This window comes from Penicillium alfredii, assembly GCF_028826965.1.
Source record: "Penicillium alfredii strain IBT 34128 chromosome Unknown utg000012l_segment0_segment0, whole genome shotgun sequence".
In the NCBI taxonomy this organism is placed as follows: domain Eukaryota; kingdom Fungi; phylum Ascomycota; class Eurotiomycetes; order Eurotiales; family Aspergillaceae; genus Penicillium; species Penicillium alfredii.
This window is the reverse complement of record NW_026622709.1, coordinates 475,568-493,749: the sequence shown is the minus strand read 5'-3', so window position 1 is coordinate 493,749 and position 18,182 is coordinate 475,568. Positions and strand designations below refer to the sequence as shown.

At 51.6% G+C, this 18,182-nt stretch overlaps 7 protein-coding genes across 7 annotated transcripts; 5 read left to right on the top strand and 2 right to left on the bottom strand.

The window, feature by feature from the left end:
- Positions 1-486: 486 nt before the first annotated feature.
- NUU61_009716 (casein kinase II subunit beta) lies at positions 487-1,596 on the top strand (the record flags this gene model as incomplete). Its single annotated transcript, XM_056660241.1, has 1 exon — positions 487-1,596. The coding sequence occupies one exon, from the start codon at positions 487-489 to the stop codon at positions 1,594-1,596; it is 1,110 nt and encodes a 369-aa protein (XP_056506739.1).
- Positions 1,597-4,447: 2,851 nt separating this feature from the next.
- NUU61_009715 (bZIP transcription factor) lies at positions 4,448-5,436 on the bottom strand (the record flags this gene model as incomplete). Its single annotated transcript, XM_056660240.1, has 3 exons — positions 4,448-4,600; positions 4,676-5,208; positions 5,277-5,436. The coding sequence occupies 3 exons, from the start codon at positions 5,434-5,436 to the stop codon at positions 4,448-4,450; spliced, it is 846 nt and encodes a 281-aa protein (XP_056506738.1).
- Positions 5,437-8,828: 3,392 nt separating this feature from the next.
- NUU61_009714 (uncharacterized protein) lies at positions 8,829-9,154 on the top strand (the record flags this gene model as incomplete). Its single annotated transcript, XM_056660239.1, has 2 exons — positions 8,829-8,958; positions 9,063-9,154. 2 exons carry the CDS (start codon positions 8,829-8,831, stop codon positions 9,152-9,154), a joined length of 222 nt encoding a protein of 73 aa, XP_056506737.1.
- A 374-nt stretch (positions 9,155-9,528) lies between these two features.
- Positions 9,529-10,079, top strand: NUU61_009713 (uncharacterized protein; the record flags this gene model as incomplete). Its single annotated transcript, XM_056660238.1, has 2 exons — positions 9,529-9,630; positions 9,711-10,079. The coding sequence occupies 2 exons, from the start codon at positions 9,529-9,531 to the stop codon at positions 10,077-10,079; spliced, it is 471 nt and encodes a 156-aa protein (XP_056506736.1).
- Positions 10,080-10,797: 718 nt separating this feature from the next.
- Positions 10,798-12,192, bottom strand: NUU61_009712 (branched-chain amino acid aminotransferase, cytosolic; the record flags this gene model as incomplete). Its single annotated transcript, XM_056660237.1, has 3 exons — positions 10,798-10,810; positions 10,861-11,559; positions 11,609-12,192. 3 exons carry the CDS (start codon positions 12,190-12,192, stop codon positions 10,798-10,800), a joined length of 1,296 nt encoding a protein of 431 aa, XP_056506735.1.
- A 608-nt stretch (positions 12,193-12,800) lies between these two features.
- On the top strand, positions 12,801-15,534 carry NUU61_009711 (putative protein kinase Scy1; the record flags this gene model as incomplete). Its single annotated transcript, XM_056660236.1, has 2 exons — positions 12,801-14,241; positions 14,291-15,534. 2 exons carry the CDS (start codon positions 12,801-12,803, stop codon positions 15,532-15,534), a joined length of 2,685 nt encoding a protein of 894 aa, XP_056506734.1.
- A 255-nt stretch (positions 15,535-15,789) lies between these two features.
- On the top strand, positions 15,790-18,160 carry NUU61_009710 (dipeptidyl-peptidase III; the record flags this gene model as incomplete). Its single annotated transcript, XM_056660235.1, has 2 exons — positions 15,790-16,995; positions 17,045-18,160. The coding sequence occupies 2 exons, from the start codon at positions 15,790-15,792 to the stop codon at positions 18,158-18,160; spliced, it is 2,322 nt and encodes a 773-aa protein (XP_056506733.1).
- Positions 18,161-18,182: the final 22 nt, after the last annotated feature.

Genomic DNA, 18,182 nt, shown 5'->3' with positions numbered 1-18,182 from the left:
GCTGGAGAATGCAATGACATGCCCGCCATCCCGATGAGAGTCTGGTAAGAGCCTGTGGTCTGGTTATGATCAGGAAGAAAGGGGCTGATAAGAGTTTGGTGGGGTCTTAGTTCCGACGCCTAATCGTTGATCGCTGATCGCACAACCTCACCTCTCAATCTGCCATAAGAGCTTGACGATTCCCAACATCAACCGCCTTGACCCTGATCAATTTGACGATCATTGACGCCTTGCTTGTGCAAATTCTCCTTTCTACTCGCCCGACTCCTGCTCACAAGCGCGCCCCCTCCCCGCAAAACCCACTCCCCCTCATATCTCTCGTGACGAAATCCATTCGTCGCCAGCCCTGTTCGAAGCCTTTCGATACAAAATCTCGGCAACGTGTCGAGAGAGACAGGTTCGGCGTTGGCCGACGGCCTGGAAAGGCTGGATCTGAGTCAACTGTCTGAATCAACGCTTTCGTCGTCCGTCTCTGCCTCGTTCGATATGTCGTCGTCAGAAGGAGCCCCGGAGTCCTGGATCTCCTCGTTCTGTTCATTGATGGGCCATGAGTTCTTTGCCGAGGTCTCGGAGGATTTTATTGAGGATGACTTCAACCTTACGGGTCTGCAGTCGCAGGTGCCCATGTACAAAGAGGCGCTGGAGATGATCCTTGATGTGGAGCCGGAAGACGATGAGGAAGAGGAGGAAGAGGAGGAGGAAGATGAAGATGAAGATGAAGTGCTGGGGGATGAACGCCCAGCGTATCGGAGGGCAGGCGACCGGCGACACGCCCGTGTAGCCAGTGATTTGAGTGTCATCGAGAGCTCCGCTGAGCTGCTGTACGGGCTTATCCACCAACGCTACATCACCTCGCGGCCGGGCATTCAACAGATGCTGGAGAAATACGAGATGCAACATTTTGGTGTCTGCCCGCGCGTCAACTGCAATGGATGCAAAGTTCTCCCCGTGGGCCGATCCGACACCCCCGGTCAGGAGACGGTCAAGCTATTTTGTCCCGGATGCATGGATATCTACACGCCGCCCAACAGCCGCTTTCACTCGGTCGACGGTGCATTCTTCGGCACGACTTTTGGATGTCTGTTCTTTATGACGTTCCCTGACTTGGATATTGGACCACGCCTCGACACGTCGCTGTCCACCATGTCGCCTCGAAACCCAGTTCAGCCCGCGTCTTTTACCCGATCCCCGCAATCTCAGTATGACTTGGAGACGCCTACACCAGAAGACCAGCCGGTAGAGATCAACGGAGTCCGGACGGCGAATCTCTGCCCCGGATTGGGGCGAGGCAAGATCTACGAGCCGAAGATCTACGGGTTCAAGGTCTCGGAAGTGTCTCGGGTCGGCCCGCGCATGAAATGGCTCCGGATGAAGCCCAAGGACATTATGGAGCTGGACGAGCTCTGGAGACACGAGAATTTTGCCTCGCAGGAAAACCAAGGGCGCGGAGCGGATCGGGACGGCGATACCGAAATGAACGCCGCAAAATCACAAGAAGTAGCGATTGCCAACCGCAAGAAAGCGCCGATGCGACGCCGACGACGAAACCTGGGCGAGCCACCCCACTCGGACCAGATGAGCATTCAGGGGGCCTGAAAGGCGGGCAATGCAAATTTTTGGGCTTGCAGGTTTATAGGGTTACAGGTTTACAGTGTTGACGAACCATCCATTTCGCAGCGGGGTGTTTTCTTTTTTTTTTTTTTTTTCTTGGGTCTATCTATCCATGTTGGGTCGGTGGAAATGATGTGGACTGAGAACCGATGACGATGATTGCTGTTTGCTTATTCTTATTCTTTTCTTTATTTCGATCTGAGCTTGTCTTGTCTTTGGCAGCTCTCACCCGCACCCTCTTCTCAGCCGACATCATTAGGATCCATTCTGCAACCCTTCTCTCTCTCAATGTGTCTGTCTCTTGTCTTCTCTGTAAATTCGCCGTCTTGGCAAAGACATGCCAAGTGTGCCCAGTCTGGGATCTTTTCCTCCGAGAGTGAAAAGAGAAAGCAGAGTGATAGTCATGTTTGTCCGCCCCGCTCTGCCAGGACAGACACTGTGTTGTCTTGTGTAGTCTCCAGATACGAGGTTACATGGTTCCTTGACGCATCGTGCTGCGCCTCGATTGTGTGAGGACTTGAACTTTTCTTGGATTGTTTCCCTTGCTCCGGTGGTTGACCATCAGGAGAGACCTCGCTAAGAAAAGTGGTTGATTGGGTGGGATGTACTCTTTTTCGAGGCAAGACCTTGTTTCTCGTGATTGATAGAGTCCAATAGTCTTGAGTAGAGCCTCATTATCCATGGATGCAATATGCAAGCCCACTCGAAACAGGCATTTCGTGGCAGAACAACAAAGCAAAGCCTCTTCCCTGGTCCACTAGTCAGGCGCCCACCTCGGCGATAAAGAGAGGGGAACTTGAGGTACCAGAGATAGAGAGAGAGAGAGAGAGAGATCCCTAAGGCGACCAATGTGTTGTCCCACCTGTCACAACAGTCTCGTGTTGGGCTGTGCCTGTCTGGGTGGCTTTCCGATGTTTCTCTTTTCTTTTCTTTTTCTTTTGTTCCATTTCGAGATCTCCCTTGCATACTCACTTCGATCTCCATGTCGTCACCAGACACATCGACATACATATACATACAGACAGACTAGTGAGTTGGGTTGGAAATCCGAGGCAATGGGATCTGGGTTGGTGTAACTGGAACCATCACATGGTCTATTGTACTCGTTAACATCTTCTTCTTTGGCAGAGCCAAGGGGATTTGTGTGGGAACAAGTTGGGGGAAAAAAAAAAAGGAAAAGAAACAGAATGCCTTGGGTTAGATCTACCCATCTCAGCTTGATACATATACCCAACGCAAAGGCAAATTAACCCTATCTTCTGTGTAGGATGTGCAAGTGTCAGCACTACCTTTCATGCATAGAGTGCCTCGTGGCAGGGGGTGTGGATTTCCATAGCTGAGGTACCACCGGAGGTATACTGTAAAGTATACAATACAGTATACGGTGACTTGGCCTTGAGAAACAGCTGGACAGGCTTCCAGCATAACAGTCTACTGTATACACGGCTATACACGCTGGAATGGTAAGAAAAGAAGAGAGGTCTATGCGTCCATCCGAGCCGAGCCTAGCGAATGTGCTGCTTCCAACGATTGGCCAGAAGTCTCTCGGCTGTTTTGACCGAGATGCACCGATGGGCAGGGCAAAAGAATGCACGATGCAGCCAATCGCTCTCTAAGCGAAATGAAAGGAACTGGAAGAAAATAGAATGAAAAAGAAAAGAATGAAAGGGGGGTGAGGTTCTACAGGTACTGACAGTAGGAAAGAGCGACAATCCTCCTGGGACAAAATAAGCTCTCCAAAGTCTCCAGCAAATAATCTACCGATGGGATGGCATAAACGAATGTTGGTTAGCGTCCCACGGCCAGAAATCTACTCGGGGAGGAAGTAGAGAAAATCGGGGCTCAACTCTCCCTCCCCGAGCCTCAATGAAGAGGGAACCAACTTCGGGTTGCTCACGTTGGTTACTCCGAAAGGATCAAGAAGGATCAAGGAATAAGAACGCTGTCAGAGCCTAAAAAAAAAAAAAGAGAAGGAATTCCTCATGATCAAATAATGAAAACTAAACGATCCCATAGGATCCTAGCAATAATTTTATTTCTCACCTCAACTAACCCAATATTGGCACAGTAGTAGATCCTCTTATTCGTCCATGCGTACGGCCTCCAGCGAATCGGTGGGTCCAACCTGGAGAGAGCCCTAATCGTCTCGTCCTTTTTTTAGGGCGTCCCTCTCGATCCAACTCAGCCCGGACCAGCATCTTGGAATATCACGGGAAAATCACTTAGCAATCAAGTGGGACCGGTAAATCATCGTTTAACCTAACATGGAAAAGCAGAAGTTGACCTTTTGGGGGGGGTTGGGCATAGGCGATTTGGGAGGGAACGTTTCAGGGGGCCATCGACTAGGGCTTTACGCGAGTAAAATGCCGCAGATTTCGTGGGGGCCAAGTAGACAACAGAAGACGAGGTAAAAGGCCCAAACAAATACAGTGGTTTCTATCGAAGACCAAATCTCAAATTATAATAAACAATTCATAAATCTCAAATCTCAAATCACAGTTGAGCGTGGATGAATTCCTCCTAACACCAGGCTTGTCCATAACCCCGAAGAAGTAATAAAACAAGTAAAACATAACGCCAACAAGATGCAGCTCGTCACACATGGTCTCCCCGCTACCAACCCAGTGACCTCAACACTCAATGTGGAGTGGAGAAGTCGGGTCGGAAGGAGAAACCGTCCAAATCAAGTATAAAAAACAGAACAAGAAAGAAATAATAATAATAATAAGTGGCCCCGATCGACACCTCGTGCTAGGCTCCGCAACGGAAACGGCAATATCCGTAGAGTCTCGGCGTTACCAGTCTCCGATCACTTGCCCCCCCCTCGTATGGGTTTTTACGGGCGTAGATCATACTCGTACAGTCCTGGCATAGAACGAGGAGAGCATGGGGCTGACTCGGGCGTCAGAGGAAACGTGAAGATCGAAGTTTCCGGCGACGTTGACGGGGCGCGCTGATCCTCTGTGTAGCCGTATGCGAGTGATGGCATCTGGAAATAGGCAGAAACACGAGAGAATTAGCGCCGATAGAAATCATAATAATAGGTTCAGCGAGAATAATGTACCGGCATGCCAGGCTCCGGCTGCGACTGTGGCTGCGGTGCGCAGAGGTCGATGCCCGCCATCGTGGCGTAGCTCATGCTGAACGGACTGATCATGTCCTCGTCGTACGGGGGTTTTCTGGCCCCAACATGGGCCGCTGGGATGAGTCCGTGGGGTGAGTGCCCATACTCGGTTGGGAACGCCATGCCGTGGTACATGCTAGGCACCGTGTGGTAGATGGGCGGGGCATAGGCTGTCTGTCGGTAGGCATCATACGGCAGAGGGTAGAAGGTCGGTGGTGGAGACGCCGACAGTTGTCGCGTACATTGATGCGCGAACAAGACACCTCGATCCTCGGGGGTGTAGTAATCGGGAGCAGGCCGCTCTGGAGCTTGCGACGGTGGTTTAGGCTCCCCAGATGTCTTGGGGGCGCGCTGTCTTGTTCGAGTCTTGACTGGGGCCTTGGGAGGCACGGGGTCTGCGGGGGGTTCTTCAGGCGATGGCGACGTCGCAGCCCGTCGCTCCAGGTCCTCCAGGCGACGCTTTAACTTCTTGCCTGAAGAGAAGCTCATCAGCACACAGCCAGACTCTTTCAAAAAACAAAAAAAAAAAAGGTGATGATACGGTAATTTCGCTGGGCGATGCGATTCTGGATGCGACGGCGCTCCGCCAAGTCAGAGATCTTGGTCCAGTCCTCGTTGGCGTTGGCGTTGGCACTGAAGGCACTACTATTGCCATGATTTGAGCCCCGCGAGGCTGAACGGCCGTCATAGGACCGATGCATGGTGGATGTCAGGTCTGGATTATCTGAGAGACAGGGGGATTGAAGTGATGGAAGTGATAGAAGTAGAAAGTGTGAAGTAATGGAAGTGTGAAATAGAATGCAAGTGAAGATGACGAGGGGAAAGAAGTGTTAAATAAATACGGACGAATATCTACTCGGAGCCGGAGAATGGGGCTCCTAAACCCCGTCGATCAGCCCAAGTCCTGCTAAGCCCCCGATAAAACCCACTTCCGTGTCTCTTGCCCTTTCTTTCTTAGTGTGAGTTTAGCTAGTTTAGTGGGTTTAGTTTGTCTCGCGACCTCGATATGCCATGTGTGAACCTGGTCTACGCATGGCCAGGGATCTTGGGGTCCAAGTTCCATTGTCCAACCATGTCCACGTTCTTTTTTATTTGATTTGACTTTTTTACTATTATTATTCTTCGATATAATCCTCGCATCACTACCCAGAAATGGCCATACGCAAGCAGATGGGTTCCCCGGTCCCAGTGGAAAATCGACCATTGGGGGCGGGAATCGGGATCGGAGATCGACTCTCTCTCTCTCTCTCTCTCTCTCTTTTTTTAATGGTCACACACTCTCTACCAGTGATACCAAGTGCCATTGAAATTGAGACCTCCCCGTCCTCCCCGTCCCTTCATCCCGGCTGGTCCGAGACGTGATCAGCCAGGATGAAACTTAGTTCAACGTACGGTAGTTCACGTGGAGCAAAAGGAATTAAAAAAACCACGTTTTGGGGGGGGGGGGGGGGTGATCCTTTGGGGTTTATTTTCTTTTATTATGATTGATATTCATATTATTATTATTCACTTCACCTTGGCAGTAAACTAAGGGGGATAAAGATCTGACCTCGGGAGAATCATGAGAGCATTGCCAGAATTGTCAGGCCATCCTATACTCTTGCATTTCCGTTCCCACACTTTCCCCAAGAATCTAATTCAAATCATTCAAATACCCTTCCCAAAATTCACTTCGACTTAAGGTTCTGGACAGTTGAGCGATTTAGCAATTTAGCTATTTTAGTGATTGAGACGATCGGGACTACCCACCGAGTTCCATGCCGCTTTCGGTAACTCAGAAGCACACTAAGAGCCTCTTTGGGGCCGGGGGCCTTTCGGTGGAGCCGTGCATCCTCATTTCCCCCTTGGCAACAGTTTTTCTTCTCCTCAACATAGGGCTGATTAACTGATGCCATTTAGAGTATACACTTCGCTGTGCCTAAAATCCCTCCAATTCCTTCGCTTTCTCCACTTCACCGCTCCTGCTGTGCCCCATGTCTTCAGCCGGAATCCTAATGGCTATAGCGCTGACAAGGATTCGGGCCACTCGCTGCCTGTTCAGCACCCCGGATGCTTGGGTGGCATTGCCATTGGAGCCTTCTCGTAACCATCTGAAAACAGGTTCCTGGCGGTGGACATGGTTCTGGGGAGAACTTGTATACTCATGTATACTCATGTATACTTGTGGTGTGACTTTTTAGGGTTATTTTCAATGTGAAGAAAAATGATGACACCCTCTAGGGTGTTACACTTGCCCGTTCCAGGATGTATTAGAGAAAAAAATAAAATTAAACCAAATAAACCCAATCCTATACGTTGGACAAAGGCGCCCCAACCCGTTCGATGCCCCTAAAACAGGAGCATGACCGGATCTGCACGCCGAACATGGTTGATTTGCACTTTGATTTGATCCTATCATCCTCTTAACTCCTTCATCCCGGCGGCATGTCCGTAAAAAGCAACCTCGCTTACCTATTCGGGCTTTCTCGGCCCAAAACGGTGCATCCTTTGGGTAACACCTCAGCTCCCTAACAGGCTTCGTAACCGGGCTCCATCATTGCCCTTCTCGATTTCGCCCGTCAGCAAACCCTAACGCGTATAGACCCAGCCTGAAACTGATCAGCGTCTCATTTCGTTTCGTTCCTTTTTTTTTGTTTTCTAATCTTGAATTCTTTGTTTCTTTTTCTGTTTTACCTCCGATGTCAATTCCACGTGGTCCACGTGCTACAGGTCGCCTATCTTCCCTCCTTTGGGGAAGAGCTTCATCCCGGTGATGATCTTCGGATGTCTATTGTCAAGGTGGTATTGCATTATCCTGGAACCTGCATTGATTCTGGCAGAGTCCAGTCCAGTAGCACATTCTCTATTCCCAAGGTTCTAGGGCCTTTTTCTTTTCTTCTTTCCCCTTGGCCCAAGATACAACGGATCATTTTCCCTAGGTGGGTACACCACCGGTGGTTGATGGCTGTCAGCACTGTGTTTGTGCAAGTCAACATCTACGACCTGACTATGTGACGTGCAGGGTGTTTCAGGCGGGATACTGGCTGCGAACCATTTTCTTGCTCTCTCGAGTTCGACGTATATCTTATTCCTGAACGTGATGTTTTGCTCAGCAGCCAGTCTCATACTTAGACACATAGCCCCAAGAGAGATATTCAATATACTGTATATATCTTATCTAGATGGTTCATCTGCTACTCTTTTGCTCTCCAACAGCCCAATCCTCGCATCCCTAATGATAGCCTTCTGCACGACGATGGTTCTTCTGTTTGTATGGGAAGACCTGCTAGCGATATATATTGCAGGAGCATCGAATTTTTTAAGCCATTTTCCATGCCAGAAGCGGAAGTATACCAATTAGGGTTACCCTCACACGTACCCTACCTACGCACATATCAACGTCTATATCTTAACCCCACGCTGACGATCGTCAGAATCTAATCGAGATAATTATCAAAGAAGTAGGTCTCGGACCAAGGCCGCTTTGCACTTGCGGGGCCATGACTCAAAAAGGGTTCCCTACTCGCCAACCCAGCAATCCCATACCAATACTTCCAACTCCCGTACAGAAGCGCCATGCCTACGAAGATAATGCCGTCCAAGGAGCATTTCTTGCGAAAACCCCAGTGGAGACGATGTGGCAGGGCTTGTCTTGTCGGATCCTCGGGAGAAACCATCGTGACGCCTTCGGGGTCCACTTGATCAAAGCTTGGCCCCAAAGCCTCGCGATTAGTTGAGAACTTGCCCCACATTCCCCAGGTCCACCCCCACGCATCTCTCGGTATTACATGCCCATACAAAAGGGCCATGCCTATCTCCTGCTTTCGAGGGCCTGCGCTCCTTGCGCGCGGGAGGGGTAAAGGAAGACCTCCTGCGCCTTTTCCTTTTGCCGCTATTCCATCTTCTTTTATTTTCCATATGCGCCATTCAACTTCGAATCTGATACTTGCAGGTTTCTCGCCATGATCGATAAGACGGGATTCGGTCGCCTCCAGGGCGCTTCGCTTCTGGCTACTATCGCCAGCGTGTGCTCCTCTTCGTTTTTGCTCTTTGGGTACGACCAAGGTGTTATGTCCGGCCCGGGGTGGTTATTTCTAAATATTGGCTGGAGGAAATGAATGACCCGAGCACTGTGATGACGGCGCTATTTGTCGGCGCAGCCCTCCTTATCATCGGCTGTGCATTGATGGGCGGTTCTGTGGAACGAGTCTTGATGATGGTGGGCAGGATCTTCACGGGCTTGGGTATGTCCACGGAGGCAATGCAGTAGACTAATTTGCGGATCTGACGAGAGCTTACCTATATCCTAGGTATTGGATTCCTGACTTCAGTTGCGCCGGTCTACCAGAGCGAGATCTACTTGCCGAGTCATCGCGGATGGCACATGTCATCAGTTATTATGCCCCAACCCTCGTCAAAGATAGCTTGGGCATGTCGTAGGAGCGAGCCCTTTTCGTGGGCTGCTTTCTCCAAGTCTGGTATATTCTGGCTTCGTTCCTCACAGTATGTTTTTTTTCCCTTATGGTGTATGAGAAAAAACACATTCTAATGCAATACAGGGGTACATGATCGACTCAGTCGGCCGTCGCCGTCTATTCATGTCCACGGCGATCGGAATGTGTCTCGTGTTGGTCTGCGAGGCCATCGCCGTAGCCATCGGGAACAAGCCGTCTGCAATCGCGGCTGTATTCTTTGTCTTTGCATTCGAGGCCTGCTTTGCTTGAGCTATGTATATTTGTGTTGTGTTGCTCTTGTTCTTGCATTCTCCTAGAGAATGGGTTATTTATTTGACACGCTCACTCTCCACAGGCTGGATGGCAACAGTCTGGGTGTACCCAGCAGAAATCCTCCCACCGAAGATTCGGTCCAATGGCGCCGCATTGACAGCCGCCGCAGACTTTCTGGGGAACTTCCTGGTGAGATTTCTTGGATGAAACGAAAGCCATATCAAAGGAATATCACAATAGGGCTGAATTCACACTAATTGGCATTATAGGTCGAAACCACCCCTCCAGCCCTCGAAAATATCGGCTACAAGACATATATCATCTTCGCCGTCTTCAATCTCGTCGCTGCCCTGATCGTGTATTGTTTCTACCCAGAGACATCCTATCTGAACCTCGAGTCCATTGACTTGCTCTTCCTACCGGGTGACACCTGGGACCCGGAAATCGAGTCGAAGCAGTGGTTCCTCCATAGAGCCGTAAAATGGGATGTTATCCCCAAGGCACGCATGGCGGTCAATGAAGCCAAAACGAGGAAGAAGGCGAACCTTGACTTGTCCATGGCTGATCTTGGCCAGAACGATGTTCGCTCTCATTTAAAAGGGGGTGTGGGGGCGGACCATCTCGAATCCAAGGAATGAGCATGAGCATGAGCATGAGCATGAGCGACCCGTGGCCCTTGCGAATGGCTCGATATGAGCTGTTCCACATTCTGCTTTCCCCTTTCTCAATGGTGGCGAAGGTCTACTTGGTATGGGCAAGGACATTCTTTTTTTTTTTTTTTTTTTTTACTTGTAAAGTTGAGATCAAGTTTGGAAAGGCTGGCAACAGTTTCCAGCTTGCGAAACTCCGAGAATGTAGATTCTTAGACACCTTTATCTAAGGGGTTGGTAGGAGCCGGACAGGTAACTCAAGAGGCACTATGCTGGAGTGTTGACTTCAATCCCCTAGGATCTAGCTGTAGTGGGGATTTTCGCTTGTCGCAAGGCTGACGATGCTTGGGGCAGAGAGCTGCCTACTTGCGACTGTCCCGTGTGGTGATGTGCTGCAGTCCAAATACTAGGAGTTATACCTCGATAACTCCCAACTCCTTTATCGCACCTCTATGGGCCACTGCTGTAACATAAGCCAGCTTTGAAGCATGAAGAACAGAAACCGAAATGGTAGGCCCCGTGGATCTCTCTAAGTGCTCGGATGTAGACAGTTACCGGAAAAGCAACTCGCGCTAGACCAGACAGGAAGGAAAAGCCAAGCTCTGCGCAGCGAGGAAAAGATGCATATCCAAACAAGTAATGCAAAAACCAATGTAGAGGCAAAGACTTTTGGCCAATTCCATCTCAATATAACCAAAATCGTCGATTAAATCACGTAGCTACCAAAGGGTTAGCACTCTGTTCCAGTTGACTCTCTTCAATGACTTACCTCCAGGCATGTTCCTCATCTCCGTACTGGATTCCCTCGATCCAGTTCTTCATTTGAAGAGCGATCTCACCAGCCTCTTCGTTCTCCTTCAAGCCGCAGTCCACCAGCTTGCCACTGTAGCTAATATTCCGCACGGGACTGACAATGGCGGCGGTACCAGCTCCAAACACCTCGATCATTCGGCCTTCCTCGGCAGCTTCCGCGACATCGGACATGCGGATCTTGCGTTCCGAGACCGCCCAGCCCTTGGGAACAAGCCGCTCACGGGCGAGGCTGAGCACAGAGTCTCTTGTGACACCCTCCAGAATGGTGCCGTCGAGAGGGGCTGTAATCAATTCCTTCTGGCCAGTCTCCTTGTTCTTCAGTGCAATGAAGAGGTTCATAGTGCCAACCTCTGTCACATATTCTTCCTCACCAAAGAGCCACAGGTTTTGCTGGAAGCCACGAGATGCGGCTTCAAGCTGGGGCAGGATGCACGGAGCATAGTTGGCACCGAGCTTCTTGTCACCCACACCACCGGGCCAGGCGCGAACGGCATAGTCGGTGGCCTCGAGCGAGATGGCCTTGAAACCAGTTGGGTAGTAGGGTCCCACGGGGCTAGCAATTACAAACAGCAGTGCCGACCCGGGCGGCCCAACACCCAGGGTTTTCTGGGTCCCGATCATGGTAGGTCGGAGGTACAAGGAGTACCCGCGGGCGCTATGACTATCAGCCAGATACGCGGCCATAATCCATGAGCCTCACTTACTCCGGAATAAATCGGCTATCCGTCTTGACGAAATCCCCGATCAGCTTGGTCAGGGCCTCGCCATCCACCGTCGGCAGAGCGATACGCGAAGAAGACTTATTCAGGCGTTGCATGTTCTTGTCCGGACGGAAAAGGCGGATTCCACCATTCTTATCCTTGTAAGCCTTCATTCCCTCGAAGCACTCGAAGGCATAGTGGAAGACACAGGTCGAAGGGTCGAGGCTGAGGTTCTGGTAGGGGATAATGCGCGGCGCATGCCATCCGTCTGTAGCGGTCCACTCGACGGAGAGCATATGATCTGTAAGCCGGGTCAGCACAACGATTCTGTGTACAATAGAGGCGAAATCCCCACCCGTGAAGGTCTTTCCGAAGACAAGGTCCTGGGGTGCTGTGAGCTCTTTAGGGGTGCTCGTTTTGGTGACAGTCAGTTTGGAAGCATCTAAGCCGGCAGCCTGGAAGGCCCTTGCGCTGGCACTGAAGCTTCTCTGTGATAGCCGGTTTGCCGCAACATTCTGGGGAAGCGCAATGCGCGGTGTGAGTCCAGCCAGCGCCTTTCGGCAAGCCAATTGCTGGAATGGTTTCATGACTGAGGGGTGTAAGGAAGGAAGAAAATGCCACAGGAAATCAAGGAAGGGTAAGCATAAGCAATAAAAAAAAAAAAAAAAGAAAGACTCCGACTATCGCGATGAGTCGACCGGAATCCGGCAACAACTCCGGCTGCGTCGTGGAGTCACCGCCTGCCCGATCTCGGCGTGGAGGGGGCCAATTGCTGGTGGCCGATCTGGTTGTTTTAGTAATTGCAATTGAACAATGCGTGTCTGGGCGAAGCGACTTCCCGGTATTTCGGCCTGTATTTCTGTCTGAGGAACACTCCAAGGTAAGATTGAGTCTTCTCATCCATCGCAACAGCTGGTCGGATCACGTGATCACCCGATGGTATCAACGCGGCGGCGTCGTGGAACTCGTGGATGAGATGGTGCCCATTTCTGCCTTGCCCCTGGTGTCCGTGGCTCTGGCTGTTGCAGCTCCCAACAAAATAACATCCTACGTGGTGACTCACCATTGACGTTCAATGACACTGTGTTGACTCCGACTCAGGTCATGCCCGCTCTCCTGTGACGACACGGCGAAACGAAGTCGACGACCTCATTCGGTCTACCACGGTGCAGATTCCTTTCTGCGGATCGCCACAATGTTTTCTTCGGCACTCAAGTCGTTCAGCTCCAACATCTCGGCAAACTACCAGATCGCTCCCAACCCCACCGTGTACTCCGGCCCCTGGAAAATCCATGATGCCAAAAAGAAGTCCACAGGGACACCAGCGTCGGTGTTTATTTTCGAACGCAAGACCCTTGACCCACGTTCCGGCGGTTTCGGCTCACGTTCGGGATCCTCAACGAAAAGGTTGCAGGAAGATGTGATCGAGCGGCTCAAGCGCGAAGCCAGCAACCTTGCCCGGCTAAGACATCCATCTATTCTCCAGATGCTTGAGCCAGTAGAAGAGACGCGCAGCGGTGGCCTCATGTTCGCAACGGAGCATCTCACGGCCTCGCTGTCTGGGGTGCTACTGGAAAAGAACGATCAGGAACGTGCGGCGGGTGCTGGGTCGCGATCGAGCCGTTATATGGCCGAAGAGCAGGACGGAACGAGGCGAAGAAGAGACCTGGAAATTGATGAACTAGAGATCCAAAAGGGCCTGCTACAGGTTGCAAAGGGCCTTGAGTTTCTGCACGAGTCTGCGGGTCTAGTCCATGGCAATCTCAGTCCGGAGGCCATCTATATCAACGGCAAATCCGATTGGAAGATTTCCGGTCTTGGATTCGCTGGCCCTCCAGACTCCGCCGATACTCGTTCATCGTTGCCTCCATTGGCTGTTTCTGAGGTGCTCTACCAAGATCCACGACTGCCCAGCTCTGTCCAGCTGAATCTCGACTACACATCACCGGACTTCGCCATGGACTCAAACATATCGTCCTCGGCTGACCTGTTCTCCCTGGGTCTTCTGATAGTGGCTTTATATAACTCGCCGCATACATCGCCTTTGCAAACCCACTCAAACGTAACGACCTACAAGAAGCTCTTGAGTTCCCCGTCAACGACTCCGTCTCAGAGCAACAATTTTCTCTGCGCAAACCCAATACCAAGAGACGTCTTGTCCCACGTTTTGCCCCGGCTAATTACTCGAAGGCCTGCTCAGCGCATGAATGCCCGAGAATTCCAGCAATCACAGTACTTCGACAATATTTTAGTGTCGACCATTCGCTTCTTGGAGTCTTTGCCAACGAAGAATTCAAATGAAAAATCACAATTTCTGCGTGGTTTACAACGAGTCCTGCCGGAATTTCCGGTTTCGGTGTTGGAGAGAAAACTCCTGGGGGTATTGTTGGAGGAAATGAAAGACCGCGAGCTTCTTGCACTCATTCTACAGAATGTGTTTAGCATTCTGCAACGAATTCCCAATGGCCGCCGCACTTTCCCCGAGAAGATTATTCCTCAATTGAAGGAGGTGTTTGGGACGGGCTCGGGCAAGCCATCTCAAGAGCGGGACTCCAAGAAAGATGCGGGATTAATGGTCGTGCTGGAGCACATGAAGCTTATTTCGCAGAATTGCTCAGGCTTGGAGTTTAAAGACGGTAAGTTATATACCCAGCTGCACCCATTCAATGCGCTGATGAACTTTAGACATTTTGCCTCTGATCCGACTCGGCTTGGACTCACCTACACATTCCTTGGTCGATGCTTCGATTAAGTGTCTCCCTGCCGTGCTTCCTGTTCTTGATTTCAATACTGTGAAGAATGAGGTTTTTCCTCCCATCGCGAGCACATTCAGTCGCACCAGCAGTCTCGCCATCAAAGTTCGCAGTTTAGAAGCTTTCAGTGTGCTTTGCGGAGGCTCTGCAGACGACCCCGACGAACTTGGCGATGACCTCTCGGGTCTCCAGCCTCAATCGAAGCCCAAATCTTCCATCCTGGACAAATACACCATCCAAGAGAAACTCGTCCCGTCACTGAAGGCCATTAAGACGAAAGAGCCCTCGGTGATGATGGCCGCACTGAAGGTATTTCGACAAGTCGGGGCAGTCGCAGACACCGATTTCCTGGCTTTGGAGGTCTTGCCAGTCCTTTGGAGTTTCAGTCTGGGGCCGCTTCTGAATCTTCGCCAATTCAACGATTTCATGGCATTGATCAAGTCTCTTTCCTCCCGAGTGGAAAAGGAGCAGACGAGAAAGCTGCAAGAATTGTCTTCGGGCGCCGATACCTCGGGCTTTCAAAACGGCGGAGGCGGCTTCTCCCAGTCTTCTACCGATCCTTCGTCGCCCGAACTAGACGGCGCAAGAACCAACTTTGAACGTTTGGTTCTTGGGAAGAACGCTGCAGCTGCGAATGGTCAGGATGCCGACCTCTGGGGCAGTATGGAACCGGAAACAGCAAACCCCTCCCATTCAAGCATGTCGCCTTCGTTCTCGTGGTCTTCAAGCAATGCCGGGGTGGCCAAGCAGACCAGCGCAAGCCAGCCCACTGGTCTTGGCTTCCGATCTATCACCCCCGACCAGAAACTGAGCTCATTCCCGTCTCTTGAGCCCGCCAGACCAACCCCTCCGCCCACACAACCCTTTGCTCCCATGCAGCCGTCGTCTTTGTGGAATGCTTCGACCGGTCAACAACCTCAGGGAAGCCGACCTGGGCCGTCTTTGTCGTCTTTATCCAACATGACTTCCTCGACCCCGATGTCCAGGCCAACGTCCCTACAAGCTTCTAACTACTCTGCATTCTCCATACCACCCCCTCCGTCAGGAAACGTGGGCACGAACAACGTGAGACCCCCGATGAATACAACTATGACATCGACAGCGTTTTCCAGCACCCCATCTCAACCACCCCCGACACAAAGACAGGGGCTGGATAAATACGAAAGCCTGTTGTAAAAAAAAACACAGGGGATCTGCCCACTATTTGTTTTGGCTTACCCCCAATACCCCTTGCTATTTGGTGCCCTTGGCATTTGCTGTGCATAGTACATGAAGAAGCAAATATTTTTGTATATGTCTGTATATATTTGTATTTGGGACAAATCACATAGACAATTCCGAGTCAAAGCTCTGCCAAGCCTGGATCGGACCGCAGGAACATGCTTATTGGCACACGATGTCATAGCTTCTTAACAGACATTGCGCTGCACGATGCACATTTCGCGCTTGTCCCGCGTCTTACCCCTCAATCGCCCTCGCCTTCTCTCGCCCCGCCTCCATTTCTCATCCCACTCCCTAACTCGAGCATCCATGGATGACAACATCAAGCAGCATTATTTGGCCGACTCGCCGCCGACGGTGGTCAGGCTGGAAATCAAGTCTCACTTTGATAACCTCAAAGATGCCAGTCTGAGGAAATATGCGCATTTCATGAGCAGGTATGTTGTTTCTCCCATGGCTTCATGGACGAGGGAGGATGCCCACGGATCTTCCCCAGTCGTGATCATGCGCTCACCATCGGTCTCGGAATATGATAGAGCCGCTTTCGAGGGCACTCGTGTGACATTGCGCCAGATCTCGCCCGAGTCCGAACCCATCTACGACCTCATCCTTGCGCTCTACCGTGCCTGCAATGGCGACTGGGGCAGCCTCGCCCAGAAAACCCAGGTCAGCGACGAACATGTTCGTTTCTTCCTCGAATATGCTGCCCAGTTCCTGGGGAACTGCGGTAACTACAAGGGCTTTGGTGACTCCAAGTTCATCCCTCGATTGCCTGCCTCGGCGTTGGAGGCTTTAGCATCGGCCACGCCAGAGACCAAGGCCGCATTCCAGAAAGCAAATAGCACCGGCGGCGGCATCTACGAGACCAGCGAGCAATCCTTGATGCACCTCGGATACCCGAAGAGTGGCCACATGACCACCTACTATCCCGACTCGCCCTCGATCTCGAAGGAGGAGATCACGGCTGTTGGAGATCTGATGGAGAAGAAGGGACTGGCATTGGAGAATACGAGACTGCGAAAGACCTCCTCAGGTGACTTTGAGCTTCTGATCGCATCGGGGGTTTCATCGCCTCCTGTGAAGGACCGCGATCTGGGCGAGGTGGGCACCTTTGAGCTGGACGGGGCATTGAAAGGGAAGAACCTGCGCCTGGTCTTCGGGGACTATCAGGAAGAGATGGCGAAGATTGCCCACAGCCTCAAGCAGGCGGGTTTGAATGCGGCCAACGACAACCAAAAGCGCATGCTCGATGCCTATGCTCTCTCGTTCGGGGCTGGCTCCATCGAAGCGTTCAAGGAGAGCCAGCGCATCTGGGTCAAGGACCAGAAGCCTGTGCTGGAGACAAATCTGGGATTTGTTGAGACTTACCGAGACCCTCACGGTGTGAGAGGAGAATGGGAAGGCTTTGTTGCTCTGGTATGTTTGGTCTCTAATTTGCGGTGACGGATCACGCTGACTCTTGCAGGTCAACCTGGAACGTACCCGAGCCTTCGGGACGCTGGTGGACAGTGCTGAAAGCATGATTCCAAAGCTACCTTGGGGTGAGGATTTTGAGAAAGACAAGTTCCTCAGCCCGGATTTCACCTCACTGGAGGTTTTGAGCTTTGCATGCTCGGGTCTTCCGGCCGGTATCAACCTCCCCAACTACGATGACATCCGCCAGAACCTCGGCTTCAAGAATGTGTCTCTGGGTAATGTCTTGAGTGCCAAGGCACCCAATGAGCCAATCCCCTTCATCGCATCTCAGGACCAAGAGGTCTACCGCCGGTGTCGCGACCCGGCATTTGAAGTGCAAGTTGGCATTCATGAACTGCTGGGCCATGGAACTGGTAAGCTGCTACAAGAGACAGCGCCAGGCGAGTACAACTTCGACATTGCCAGCCCTCCAATTAGCCCGGTCACGAACAAACCCGTGTCCACCTGGTATAAGCCCGGGCAGACGTGGAGCTCGGTATTTGGGGCCATTGCCTCATCGTACGAAGAGTGCCGCGCCGAGTGTGTTGCCATGGTGCTGGGCTGTGATTTCAGCATCTTGAAAATCTTCGGGTTTGGGGACGGGACCGAAGACATGGCCGGTGAGGCAGGGGACGTTCTCTTTGCCGCATACCTGCAAATGGCTCGGGCTGGTCTCGTGGCCTTGGAGTTCTGGGATCCCAAGACACACAAATGGGGTCAGGCTCACATGCAGGCCCGGTACAGTATCTTGCGCACTTTCCTCGATGCTGGCGATGATTTCGTCAAGCTGTCTTACAGCAAGGAGGACCTCTCTGATCTCGAGATTCGCCTGGACCGGTCTAAGATCCTGACCCATGGACGTCCTGCCGTGGAGAAGTACCTGCAAAAACTGCACGTCTACAAGAGTACGGCAGATGTCAAGGCTGGTCAGGGTTTGTATGATGAGATCACCTCGGTGGACAACTGGTGGGGCACCAAGGTGCGCGAGGTGGTCCTGAAGAACAAGGTTCCCCGCAAGATCTTTGTGCAGGCCAACACCGTCCTCGAGGGAGATCGGGTCACTCTGAAGGAATATGAACCGACTCTGGAGGGTCTGATCCAAAGCTTTGCAGAGCGCCATGTCTAAAAGACAAGGTACCTAAGTAGTG